At 41.9% G+C, this 13,824-nt stretch overlaps 1 protein-coding gene across 1 annotated transcript; it reads left to right on the plus strand.

Moving 5' to 3' along the window:
• The first annotated feature begins 6,992 nt into the window (after positions 1-6,992).
• On the plus strand, positions 6,993-10,751 carry LOC105942988 (prolactin-inducible protein homolog). The gene is made up of 4 exons (XM_012932663.2): positions 6,993-7,084; positions 8,106-8,211; positions 9,706-9,820; positions 10,573-10,751. Exons 1-4 carry the CDS (start codon positions 6,993-6,995, stop codon positions 10,749-10,751), a joined length of 492 nt encoding a protein of 163 aa, XP_012788117.2.
• Positions 10,752-13,824: the final 3,073 nt, after the last annotated feature.

Consider the following 13,824-nt stretch of genomic DNA (forward strand, 5'->3'; position numbering starts at 1 on the left):
ATGCTCCGGGACAGGTTGCACTTCAGTAAAATAAGCAGTAGGCCTAAGTTCCCATTTTTTCCCAATTTCCTGAAACTTTCCCTACTGAAGCTGGAAATTCCCTAGACTCCCCTAACCAGTCCTATGATAAGTAGGATATCTCTGGGCACAGCAGGTGGGCATGACCAATTAGCTTACAGACTTGTGACTGCTTCATCGCAATTCTTGGGAAAACTGCCAACTGTAACCAACAACTGTGCCAACTTTGCTTATGCAACCATAGGCAATATAATGCTACCTGGAACTAGGGTCGGGGTCCTTGTCAAGACTCCACTACGTTGGATGAGGCTTGGACCCTAGCTCAAACTAGAAATTAAGGTTCCTTTACTTTTGCATTCTCACTTGTGAATCTGGTCTCTCTGCAAAGGGAAAACCCCAGACCCGGGGATAACCGTGGGAAAAGGCAGAGAAGAAACAAGATAAAAGAGGGGCACTAGTGGAGGGATGGGTACTCAATCATTGTATGACTGAAACGTAATCACAAAATCTGTAATTCTATCTCACAGTGTTTCATTTAAAAATGAAAAATTAAAATTAGAAGTTAAAAAAGAGGTGTTCTTATAAGTAATGCTCACAAAAAATCAGGGGCAGAGAACAAAGAGCAGACTGGTGGTTGCCCAGAGAGGTTGGGGTTAACTTTTGGGAGATTCAAGTGTTCATGATTCCAATTAGAAGACAAGTAAGTTATGGCTATCTGATGCCCAAACTTGGTGACCATACTTAATGACACGGCACTATATTTGTGCAGACTGTTAAGAGAGTAGGTTTCAGTGTTATTACAAAAATAAAGTTTTGATTACATGATTCCATGGGGTGTTTGGCTAATTCCACCAAGGAGGATTTAGCTAGTCCTTTTGTGACATCATTTTGCAACATGTAAGTTTATCATATCAATACCATGTACTTACTAAGTGTACATAATATTCCATGTCAGTTATAATGATAAAGATGGAAGATATTTTTAAATGAATACTTTTTTATGTTCTGCCATGCTCGGGGCATACTCCTGTCTCTATGCTCAGGGATCACTCCTATCCAGTCTCGGGGGACCTATAGGTTGCCAGGGATCAAATCCAGATCTGCCACATGCAAGACCAGCACCCTGCCTGCTGGCTCTTTAAATGAATATATTTTTTAAACCGTACTCACTGTTTTTCATTCATCCATGATCATTCAACATATCTTTTAAGAACTGCATGAGCCATGACTTGTTCTAGGGATTTAGAGCAGAATCAGGAGATTTTCATCCTGGTGTATTTTTGTGAGGTTGAGGAGACACTCCCGCGTGGTTCAGTGAGACCACTGACTCAAAACTCAGTTAACAGGTGGTGGGTCAGTGCTAGGGCCCAAGAATGCAGTGACATTCAGTCCTTGCACTGCCAGAGACCATCAGTGTCATACCCAAAGATGCGCTGGGGCTCCACCTCAATGTTCAGGAGGACAGAGGAGTCAGTGATTCGTGTGAGTACATGAAGTCAGCATGTTCCTTAACCTCTACACTATCTCTCAGTCTGTCATCCTGGTCTTCTAATGCTTATATTCTTATATTATTTAGATCATAAATGAACGTTACTAATTTTACCTTCATTTATGAGAAACTTCATATTATGAGATAAGAGAAAGTAACTTGTGCCTAGTCAGTACCTAGCAGGGTTAGAATCTGAAGCGTGCCATTGCCGACATGGGACCCAAAAATATAACAGCTCATTCTGTTTTTCAGATTAAAGCTTTGAAATATACTAGGGACCTCACAACTAAATTGGACTAGACTCAAATTTCTGAGGTTCACCAGCCACTTGCTGTCAGTGGATCCCCAATTAGATAGAAGTGTGAAGTGTGTCCACCTTATCAGAAGGAGCTAATGGGGCCTTAGCGGAACGAGGCTCTCTGTCAGTCTTATCATAGTGGAGTGCACAAGTTTCTATAGCGACCTCCGCTATTTGATTGCACTGGGGAAGTGGCAGTTTGCTGTCTTTGAGATGTTTTCCTGCTGAAATTTACTACTAAACTGCTTCATTCCTTTCTTTCAGTGAGCAGGCCCTTGATTCTATTGGAGATTTCTCTACCTAGATATTTATTATTACCTAGCTGAAGCATTCATTCCCCCCCCCCAAAAAAAGGCCACTTTAAACCTGCTGAGTATTTATGGGAGTCTATCAGAAGTAACCAGAAGTGACACCAACTGAGAAGACTAGCTTAGGTAATGACAAATATACAGCAGACAGAAATATCAATCCCCAGACACTTTTATTTATTTATTTTCCGGGCTAGAACAATAGCACAGTGGGCATTTGCCTTGCACACGGCCCACCTGGGTTTGATTCCTCTCTCCCTCTCAGAGAGCCGGGCAAGCTACCGAGAGTATCCTGCCCGCACGGCAGAGCCTGGCAAGCTCCCCGTGGCATATTCGATATGCCAAAAAAAAAAATAGTAACAACAAGTCTCACAATGGAGATGTTACTAGTGCCTGCTCAAGCAAATCAATGAACAACAGGACGTCAGTGCTACAGTGCTATTTATTTTCCATTGGGTAGATTTAAGGGGCCCACATCCAGCAGTGCTTAGAACCAGACTTACTCTTTGCTCTACATGCAGGGATCACTCCTGGCAGGGTTTATGGAATTATGGGGGATTCTGGGGATTGAACTTGGGTTGGCCACATGCAAGGCAAGTGTCCTACCCACTGAACTATCGCTCCAGTCCCCAGAGGTAGCTTTAAAATTATGCAAGCACTTCTACATACTTTACATATGGTTCTGAGTGTATCAGGCAAATAAGACCCCTGGATTTACCCCTGGTCTTGAAGAATGCCAGCTTTCACACAACAACCATTCATGATAAAAAAAAAATCTCAAAAAAATAGGAGTGTAAGCCCCATATCATTCTCAGTGATAAAAAAAAACTGAAAGCATCCCCTCTGAGTTCAGGCACGAGGTAAGGATGTCCATTGTTACCCCTTTATTCAATACAGCATTAGACATCATAGCAACAGCAATCAGGAAATAAAAAGATCAAAGGTGTCAAAATTAGAAAAGAATAAACCAGACTATCACTATTTGCAGATGACTTGATACAAACATAGAAGATTCTAAAGAGTCCACAAAAAAAATTCCTAGAAACAATAAATCAGTTCAGCAAAGCAGCCAACTACAAAGTTAGCACACAAAATGTGTCACATTCCTACATGAAAAAAATGTATTTTTTATTCCTATATAAAATGAAAGTAATTCTTTTTCATATAGGAATCAAGAGAAAATGATCAAAATCTACTCCTTTCAAAACAGTTCTGAAAAATATCAAGTACCTTGAAATCAACAAAAGAAGTGAGAGATTTATACCATGAAAACTATAAGATACTTAAGAAAGAAAGACATGCAAGCATACCATAGGAAATGGGAAAACATTCTATGTTCATAGATTGGAAGAATCAATACTGTCAAAAATGACCATGCTACTCAAATTATTATGTAAATTCAATGCAATCCTTACCCACATTCAGACAACATTCCCCAAGAACTTAAAACAGTCAACAAATAAAGTCTATATGGAATTATTAAACACCTCAAAAAGCCAAAGCATAGTGAGAAATTTTTTAAATGGTAGCTGTCTTATTACTTAATTTGAAACTATACATATAGTGGTCAAAATAGCATGGCACTTTAAAAAAATAATGGTACTTAAATAAGAATAAACTCTCTGGCCAATGGGTTAGAATAGAGTACCTAAAGTCAAATTCCCAGAACTATGGTCAATTAATTTTCATCAAAGAAACTGGGTACATGAAGTTCAGTAAAGAAAGTCTCTTTAGCAAAAGGTACTGGGAAAACTAGATAAGTACATGTTAAATAAAGAAGCTAGCTCTACATTCAACACCAAATCTACCTTACACAAAAAAAGCAGATTCAAAGTGGACCAATATCTTGAGATCAAACAAGAATTCATAAAATTTATAGAACAAAATATTAGTAAAACACTCTTAAATTGGGCCTCAAAGGTACGTTCAATGATATGAATCCACAGGAAAATATAACACAAACAAAAATAAACAAATGGTACTACATCAATTAAAAAGTTTATGTGTATCACAAGAAACACAAGCTCAAGCTAAAAGAAACTAAAATGAATGGGATAAAATGTTTGCTTTTAGTTAACACATTAAATAAAAGATTAACATCTAAGATCTATAAAACACAAATAAATATCAATTTAAAAATCTCCCCCCAAAAAAAACTATCAATAAATGGGGAGAGGAAATGAATAGTCAATTCTGTGAAGAAGATAAATAGATGTCTAATTGGTACATGAAAAAATGCTTATAATAGCACAGCGTGTAGGGCATTTGCCTTGTACGCGGCTGACCCGGGTTTGATTCCCAGCATCCCATATGGTCTCCTGAGCACTGCCAGGAGTGATTCCTGAGTGCAAAGCCAGGAGTAACCCCTGAACATCACCAGGTGTGGCCCAAAAAGAAAAAAAATGCTTGTCATAACTTTTAATCAGGGAAATCTAAGTCAAGATGACAAAGAGGTATCATTCTACACAACGAAGAAAGATACATATAAAAAAATAGCAACAAACTGTGCTGGTGAGGATGTGGTAGAAAAGAGAAACCCTCAGTCACTGCCATTAAGAATTTTGTTTGGTTCAATCCCTATGGAAAACAGTATGGAGATTTCTCAGAAAACTAAGAATAGAGCTACCATGTGACCCAACAATTCCACTTCTTAGTAACTACCCCCAGAACACACACACACACACACACACACACACACACACACACATAAAATTCATTTAAAAGGATATGTGCACACCATTACTCATTGCAGCATCCAGAACAATAGCTAGGACATGGGATCAACCAGGTGTTCAACGACAAATGAGTGGAAAATGAAGGTGTGGCGTACACACACAATGGAAAACTCTGCAGCTGTAAGGAATGATGAAATCTTACAATTTGCAGCAACTGGATGGAACTGGAGGATATCGTGCTAAGTGAAGCAAGGCCGAAGAAGGACAAATGTCACTTAATCATCTCATTTTAGATGATCAAATATGGCATTTGGAATAGCCAGCACAAGGGAATGCAAAGTATCATAGTGGGGATAACTAGATTACCTTTAACTCTATGTTATAGAAACAAGAAGGACAGGGAAATAAAGGAAGAAATTAAGAAGTACAAAAAGGAAGGTGAACAGGGCGGGGGCCAGGGGCCTTGGGAACATCAGTGGTGCAGAGGTGTGGTATAGGAACCCATCTAAATCACTAAGCCAGTAACACTGTGAACATGAGCCCCAAGCTACTATAACAAAACAAAAATGTGCCTTCCAAGGAGGCAGGTTGGATGGGGGGATAAAACCAGGGACACTGGGGGAGGGGAGCAGATACTGGTAGTGGGATTGGTGTTCGAATATTGTATTCTGAAACTCAACTATGAGTAACTTTGTAAGTCATGGTGCCATAATAAAAACACCTTTTAAAAAAATGATTTATTTTATAGCTATCATAATTTATACAAATCTTTACACTGATTATATGATAATTAGGAGTATTTGATATTGGCACAGAGGCATACACATGGATCAATGGAGCACACATAGAGGTGTGTGAAGGAACGACTCTGAACTTCCATAATGTTGTAAACCAATGAAAAAGGTTTTCTTCTTATAAATAAGTCATGTGAGAGACTATGTATCAAAGAAGGCTCAGGTGACCTGAAGAGGTGGAATTAAAGCATAGTTTTTTAGCACATGGAATGAAAGCAGGAAAAAAGCATGTGATCACAACAATAGCCGAGATTCTGAGAGGAATTTCCTAAATGATGTCCAGTTCAAAATAATTAAAAGGAAAGTGTAGGTGCGGAATCACCAACCAGAACAATTTAGAAAGACACATTGTAAGACCAGAGCCTACATCTAGACTGTGTATAGTCCCATTGATACCACAGGCATGATTACTCCTAGAAATTTTATTGACAGAGAGGATCCTCCTTAGCTGCCCTCTGCATGACAGAGGACCCTTTGCACAAAAAGGACAGGAACAAATCAAACAATGTCAAATGAGGGGTAAGGGCATACACTGAATTGGGTAAAAAGAAAGATCAGAGCGCCAGTGTTAGCAAGAACCAGTTTTTTCCCACTCATCCAAGGCACTAAAGGACAAGCTTCTGAATACTGTTTGACTCCACCTTAGTGGACAGAATTCTTCTCACAGCAGATTTTCAATGAGTTAGGGCTGTAAGAGAAGTAAGCACATGACCAAGTCACTACTGAAATAATGGCATTTGGTTTTATTTGAAGGAGTCATTTACTAATAGGAATTACCAACAACTAAATATTGCCCTGCAGAAAGGATTTGGAGTTACTACCCTTGCAGATAGGAGGAACTCAATAGACACCTTCCTGTCTTCCAGCAAATGGGCTCACTTCTCCACCATCCGGAGCAACCCCTTCCCAGATCTCCCTAGTGTGGTTATGTGTGACCCTTGGAGAAGCCCCAACCACCCAGGTTCCCAAGGGTATTTTCTGTAAAATGTCTCCCCTTGGATCAATTTGAGGGATTCAGAAAGTACCTTAGACCATGATACTGCAACCACCTTTGTATTTTCTAGAGACCAAGGGTCAGGGACGGTAATTAAGGTGACAAACGATCAAAAAGGCAATCATGAGAAGTAGTAATTTCTGTAAGTGAAGGACAGGAAGACATGTCTTTAGGGTCTTGGAAGTTCTGAAAAACTAGATTTAAAGATGAGGATGGCAAACTCACTCATCTCCCGGTCTTTGACTCTCTAGTTGAATGTTGACTTTAGCGCCACAAGGATAGGTGATGAGTGGGAAGACAGCTGGGTGATGACCACATGGCTCAGCTGGGCAGCTCTCTCCACCCTCTTGATCTGAATATAAGGACTGTGCTGGGCACCTGCGATCTCACTTCTTCAGGACACTCCACGCTCCAGCATGCACTCCGTCCAGCTCCTGTCCAGGGCCAGTGCTGCCATCCTGGTTCTCATTCTCTGTCTGCAGCTGGGAACCAACAGTGCTCAGAACAAGTGAGTTATCCGTTTATCCTTCCTGGGTGTTTGGGGGAAGGGGGATGCAGGGAAGGCTCCTATTCTAGCCTAGAAATCCACACATCCCCAGCCTCAAATCTGCTTCAACATCCTAGAACTCTAGTCCCAGACACTTCGAAGGATCAACTTTCTTCACCCTAGGGAGCCCCATCAACTCCCCTCACAGTTACACAGGGTCAGTTACTAAGTTAGAAGTTAGTATCTTAACACAGTTACTAAGCTGTCAGTTGAAGAGGAGTCACAGAATACACAATGGCATTAATGAGGTTAGTTTGAGTCTAAGGCTCTGATTCACATCCTGTTCATAGTCTTCACTTTAGTTTAGATCTCTTCCCATTAAGCCTCTCACAGCTTGCCTTGACTCCCAGAAAATTGTGGAGGTCCAACAATTGCTTCCATCAGCTTTGGCAGGACTCACGGAAGAATTGGTGGCCTTGGTTCTTTGCCTAATTTTTCCTTAATTTTTCTGCTTTAAATAGCGTGTGCCTTGGACATAGGGTAGTATCTCAAGTTCCCAAATAGGGAAATGTATCCAAATTCTCTGTAGTACACATAAACACAAATACCCAAATTCTATGGAGAGAAACTAGGATAATATTCAAGGATCCCTCAGACTTGGAGGGATGTACAAAGTTCTTCAAGGCACAAAGATATGTAGGTTTTCAAGGCAGAGGGTTGACAAGGGTTTTCTACTGATAATAACTTGATCCTCTTCCTCAGCAAAGAATCAAATGAATTTGTAACTTGTGGTAATGTGGATATATTTATTTTTTAAATGTATTTTTAATTCATAAAAACATAAATGATGATCAAGTTTGAGTCAAATCTAAATACACACAAAATCACCATAACAAATCAAAATTAAGTTTTCTTACAATTCTAGTGATCAGAAATTGGCCTGCTTTCTACCATCACACCTCCCGACCCCTTTCCCAACCCCTCTGCTCGGCACCTGTACCCTGATTGCTGATCTCTGTCCTGCTTCTCTTTCCTAAATCAGTCGAGAGACTATAGAAATGGAGTTGAGTTTCCCTGAAACAGTAGAAGCAGAAGAGGGGGTGACTGCAAAATTAAATTTGAAAACACAACTGAAAGAATGCATGGTGGTAAGTCGAAACCTGGGGAGTGGGGGGAAACTCAAGAAATGTCTTACCTCTTCATTATGAAGACCATTAGATTAATCTCTTATTTCATTTTTTTCAATATTTCTGTTTTTCCTGTTTTGTTTTTGCTTGGGAGCCACACCAACTGTGCTGAGGGCTTACTTCTAGCTTTTTGCTCCCAGGCCACTCCTTGCAGGGCTCAGGAGACCCAACGTGGTGCCAGAGATTGAATCCAGGTCAGCTACAGGACAGGCAAGCATGTTGGCCACAGTAGCACCTCTCTTTCCCTAGCTTCTCATTTTATTATTACATGTTATCATCAATTATAACAGACAAAACATTCTTAAATTTGTTAGAGCCCTAGCAAAATTATGTACTTGCCATAGATTTCTCTTCTCATGTCTGATGAAGGAACACAGGTCCAGAAAGGTATAGGAAGGAGTAAAAAGGGGAAACGAAAGGGTTTTCTATTGATAATAACTCGATCCTCCTCCTCAGCAAAGAATCAAATGAATGTGTAACTTGTGGATATTGTGGATATATTTATTTTTTAACATATTTTTAATTCATAGAAGCAAAAATGATGATCAAATCTGAGTCAAAATTAAATATATACAAAATCACTATCTCTGTCACTGTTGTCCTGTTGCTCATCAATTTGCTCGAGCGGGCACCAGTACCATCTCCATTATGAGACTTGTTGTTACTGTTTTTGGCATATCGAATACATCATGGATAGCTTGCCAGGCTCTGCCGTGTGGGCGGGATACTCTCAGTAGTTTGCCAGACTCTCAGAGAGGGGCAGAGGAATCAAACCCCAGTCGGGCGCGTGCAAGGCAAATGTCCTGCCACTGTGCTATCGCTCCAGCCCACAAAATCACTATAACAAATCAAAATTAAGTTCTCTGACAATTCTAGTGCTCAGCAATTGATTTGTCTTCTACCATCAACAGGAGGTAGGAAAGTAGAGCTAAGAGGGAAAAAGAAACAAGTGTAAGAGTCGGGGGAGAAATAGTAGGACCTAAAAGGCAGAGGACAACAAGAGTCAGCATCAAGAGCTGGCTTGGCCTTCTGCCCGGGGAAGCCAGCTTATGGGCACTCCAAGTCCAGTTCCTGCAGTGCCCGGCCAGGTAAGCAGGGCCCCACACTTTAGTGGAACATACCCAGAGTGAGTTCTCCTGACCTTTGTAGGAGAGTCTCTGCCCTCTGGAGTTCTCGGTTCACAAAGTTAAACAGCAACTTGCAGTTAGAAACTCCTCTGCCCTACACTTCAAGCACCTCAGGAGAACAAACAACAACAATGACAACAAAAAGCCTTCAGAAGTGAACTCCCAGTGCCTCTCTGGCCTCTGTATTTTCCCCCTGCCACTAAGGACAACCACCTATTTCTTCTCTTCCTTCACTCTCGCCTGTCGCTCTCTTCTTTTCCTAGTCCCGACTAGCCCTGGGATGCCAATTTAGGAAGACTAACCTCTCTCTCCACCTCCTCTTCTCCAGGTTGAAACTCAGCTAAAAGGCTCTCGTCCTATGGACACCTCTTTCGACCTCAAACAGACTGTCTGCCTTTGCAACGATTACCCAAGAAACTTATACTGGGACTTCATTGCCGAACGTGAGTACTGGTGTTACCAAGAAAAAAAATCTGTCCTGCAGAAAAAATATCCTAAAGAGAAACAAGGCTTTGCATCAGGACCAGGGCCCAGTAGATAGAAGGACAGGATGGGGAGAACTGGGAGGCAGGGAATAAGAGGGTCAATGGTGACTGTGCCCAGTTATAAGAAAAACTAATAATGAAGATGATATGTTTGAAAATTGTATTTTTTTCTTTTGGGGGCCACACCTGGCAGTGCTCAAGGGTTACTCCTCACTCTGCACTCAGGAATTACTCCTGACAGTGCACAGGGCACCACTTGGGATTCCAGCATCTAACCCGGGCCAGCAGTGTGCAAGACAAGTGCCCTACCCACTGTACTATCACTCTGGCCCCTGAAAATCATTTTTTTATAATTGTTTTTTACTATTATTCTATTATTTAAGTGACGTGATTACAATCGTGTTAACTTTCTGGTTAAACCTTATTATGTTTATTGATGTTATTTCTATAACTTATTAGGTTAGGCAACATGGTTACAACAGTATTGATGTTTATGGTTAAACAATGTTTATTGATGTAGAAGAGCCAAGAACCTTCCATCACTGTCCCTATGTTACCTCGACTCCCCCTCTTCATTCCCACCACCCCTTCCTCCCACACAGTCTTGGGGAAACTGGACCTCAGTAGGGTGGTGCCTGATGCCAACCAATCAGCTAGAGCGCTGTAGTTCAAATGTCATCCATGATGATCGGAACTTTTTTCTCTTTCAGGCACCATGTACATAGAGGCTCATGCTGATGCAATTGCTGAACTTGGCATCTGCCCTGACAATAAAGCAGTGGTGCCAATTGTGGGAAAGCACAATTTTGTGTTGAAAAAATTGACTGTAACTGATGATGAGCAGTCTACCTCTATGCCTTCCAATGGGTTGTCTTCTAAGGATATTTGACCAGCGTGGCTCAAAAATAAACTTCTCAATGCCACAGAGACAGTATGAGGAATAAGTCCCCCTCTTCATATACTGTCAACCGCTGTTTGATCCCCAGCATTTTAGATCGTCCCCAAAGCACTGCCAGATACGGTCCCTGACACCACTGGGTGTAGCAAAGAAAATAATTGACTAAATAAATATATAAATTTCTCATGAGCGTCTTTGTGTTCTATAAATTTCTCATCGAAAATCAATCTCAGAGGAATTCCAGAGTAGCCAGAATTTCTAGGTCATCTATCTTTCGAAGAACTTTCATTGAAGAGAGATTATGAGTTGTCAATGCCCATTTGTGGGAAGAGTGAGGGAAGAAATAAAGAAGAGGTTATTATCTCAGGGAGAAAAGTGGAGCCCTAAAATTCACAGCAAATAAAGTGTGGGACTGGGGCAGCCATATCCCACAGGCCTAGTCCATTTCCCTAAACATCCCCCCGGCCCCACCAGGAATGACTTTAGATGCCAGAAAAGGGGAGTCATTTGATGTACAGAAGAGTCAGGGGCAGAATAATCTATAACTCTTGATAGCACTGTCTGTAGCACTGTGTCCCGTTGTTCATCGATTTGCTCAAGCGAGCACCAGTAACGTCTTCATTGTGAGACTCATTGTTACTGTTTTTGGCATATCGAATTTGCAGTAGTTAGCTTGACAGGCTCTGCCGTGCGGGCAAGATACTCTCAGTAGCTTGCCGGGCCCTCTCCGAGAGGGGTGAAGGAATCGAACCCACGTCGGTCACATGCAAGACAAATGCCCTACAGGCTGTGCTAACGCTCCTTGATACGTGGAAAAAATATATTGTTTTTACTTCTCTCCTCTGTCACATGTCCTGTTAAAAACAACCACATTCTGCTATATTGAGACAATGGAGGGTTGTTGAGTCATTAAAAGGAGGAAATTCTGCTGTCAACAGGCACAAAATCTGAGGGCAGCGTGCGGAGTGATGAAGTCAGTCATGGAAGGACAGACAGGCAAGGTAAAACACCACTCACAGGTGGAATCTAGAAAGACTGAGTTCCCGGAACAGAAAGTTGATGGTGGTTACCAGGGACTGGAGGAGGGGAACCTGGAAGGTATTGGTCCAAGGGTGTCCAGTTCTGTGCACCTGTTCCACAGCATGGTACCCAAACCTAAAAATATATTTCTGAGACTGATGATAGAGAAGACCTTACATTTTCTCACTATAAAACAAACACGGCAACTATGTGATTTCACAGGGCATTTGGTGAACCGTGCCATGGAGGACTTAGCTAACTCTCTAATAATTATCATTATGCAATAAGTGAGTATATCATGTCAATAATTATGGTTATTAAATGCAATATGTACAACTAAGCAGCGCTACGATGTCAAGTATATAGGCAGGCTGACCTGGGGCTATACTCCTGAACTCTACACTAGCTGCATGCACACATACACACAGACACACAAACATACACACGGACCCCTCCCCTCCTACCTTAAGTGATCCCCCTCCAAATCTCCAACAATAACATTTAAACACTGCAAATCTTAGCTTCTACATTAGTTCCATGTACCCTTTGCCTCTTAGGGCTTCTTTGTCCATAAATATAGCTAGTATTCATAATTCATAATTGCCTACTCCAGGAATATCACTGCATCACTGTATCACTATCATCCCATTGCTCGAGTGGGCACCAGTAACGTCTCCATTCTTCCCAGCCCTGAGATTTTAGCAGCCTCTCCTTACTCATCTTTCCCAATGATTGGAGGCTCTTTCAGGGTCAGGGGAACAAGACCTGTTATTGTTACTGTATTTGGCATATCAAATACACCATGGGGAGCTTGCCAGGCTCTGTCCTGTGGGCGGGATACTCTCAGTAGCTTGCTGGGCTCTCTGAGAGGGGCAGAGAATGCATATCAGAGAATACAAGCAAGTTTGTTAAAACCAGACAAATGTGTGCTGCTCTAGGCATGTCAATGGGCTAGACTATAAGAGGTCAAGGCCACAAAGCTGCCACACACTTCCGGGACCTTTGTTTTATATAGTCTCTGGATTTGGCCATTAATGAGATTACATGGTAGGGGGGGGGGGGGCCCGCGGGGCAGTCTGTGGGTGTGACTGCCAAGCTACTGGGAAATGGGGGTCTGGGTGGAGGAGGCCCAGTCCCGATCCTAGCAGGCTTGGAGATCTCAGCCTTGAGTCACTCATGCTGGGTTCCTCTGCCGGTTCCCTCATGCATGAGGCTCATCTGAGCATGTGGAGAGTGGCCTTAAGCATGGCTGTGGCTGGGTTCTGGAGGTTTTCGGCTGCCGGGGCTCTGCTTGGGGTGAGGAGGGAAACTCAACCCACCCCCATCCGAGGAGCCCCGGCGAAGAAAGCCTGGTGCAGGGGTAGGAGATTCTGTGTCCAGGAACATAAAAACAAATACATGGGTAGTTTGAATTTTCTATCCCCATGTCTTTTTCTCCCTTTACATTGTCTTGGTGGCTGTTACGTAGCTCTGATGACTGGAGGCTTACATTGCTCGCTGAAGGGACACTCTTATTAATGATGGTGCCCTTGAGCACTCTAGTTGTTCCTGGTGCCAAGGATCCCGTAGGGTAACGCTACCTGTATTGCACTCAGCATATGAAAAGGTACTGGGGATCACACTGGCAGTTTCATACCTGCAAGACATGTGCTCTCTCGTTGAGCCTCATTGTTGGTGTGGCTTATTACATGTCTTTAAAGAGCACTGAGATATTTTCATCTGTTTTTTATACTAAAGCTTTGAAATCCACAAGGAACTTCATTGATGAGTTAGTCCAGTCTCAGAGCCAAGTTTTCAAGACTTATGGGCCACTTGTATAGTCAGAGGCTACTCCTTTAGACACTGTAAGTATTAAACATGCCCACTCTCTCAGAAAGCTAAGAGAGCATTAGAAGAAAAAGGCTTGATAATGGACTACACAAGCTTGTACAGCTACCACCATTTCTGCCACTCTTTGATACTACACTGAAGGGGTAGATTTGTCTCTCTGAAAACAGTGTTTCTGCTGCAACTTGATACTAATTGCTTCATTCCTTTCCTTCAG

This window comes from Sorex araneus, chromosome 1, assembly GCF_027595985.1.
Source record: "Sorex araneus isolate mSorAra2 chromosome 1, mSorAra2.pri, whole genome shotgun sequence".
Lineage (NCBI taxonomy): Eukaryota > Metazoa > Chordata > Mammalia > Eulipotyphla > Soricidae > Sorex > Sorex araneus.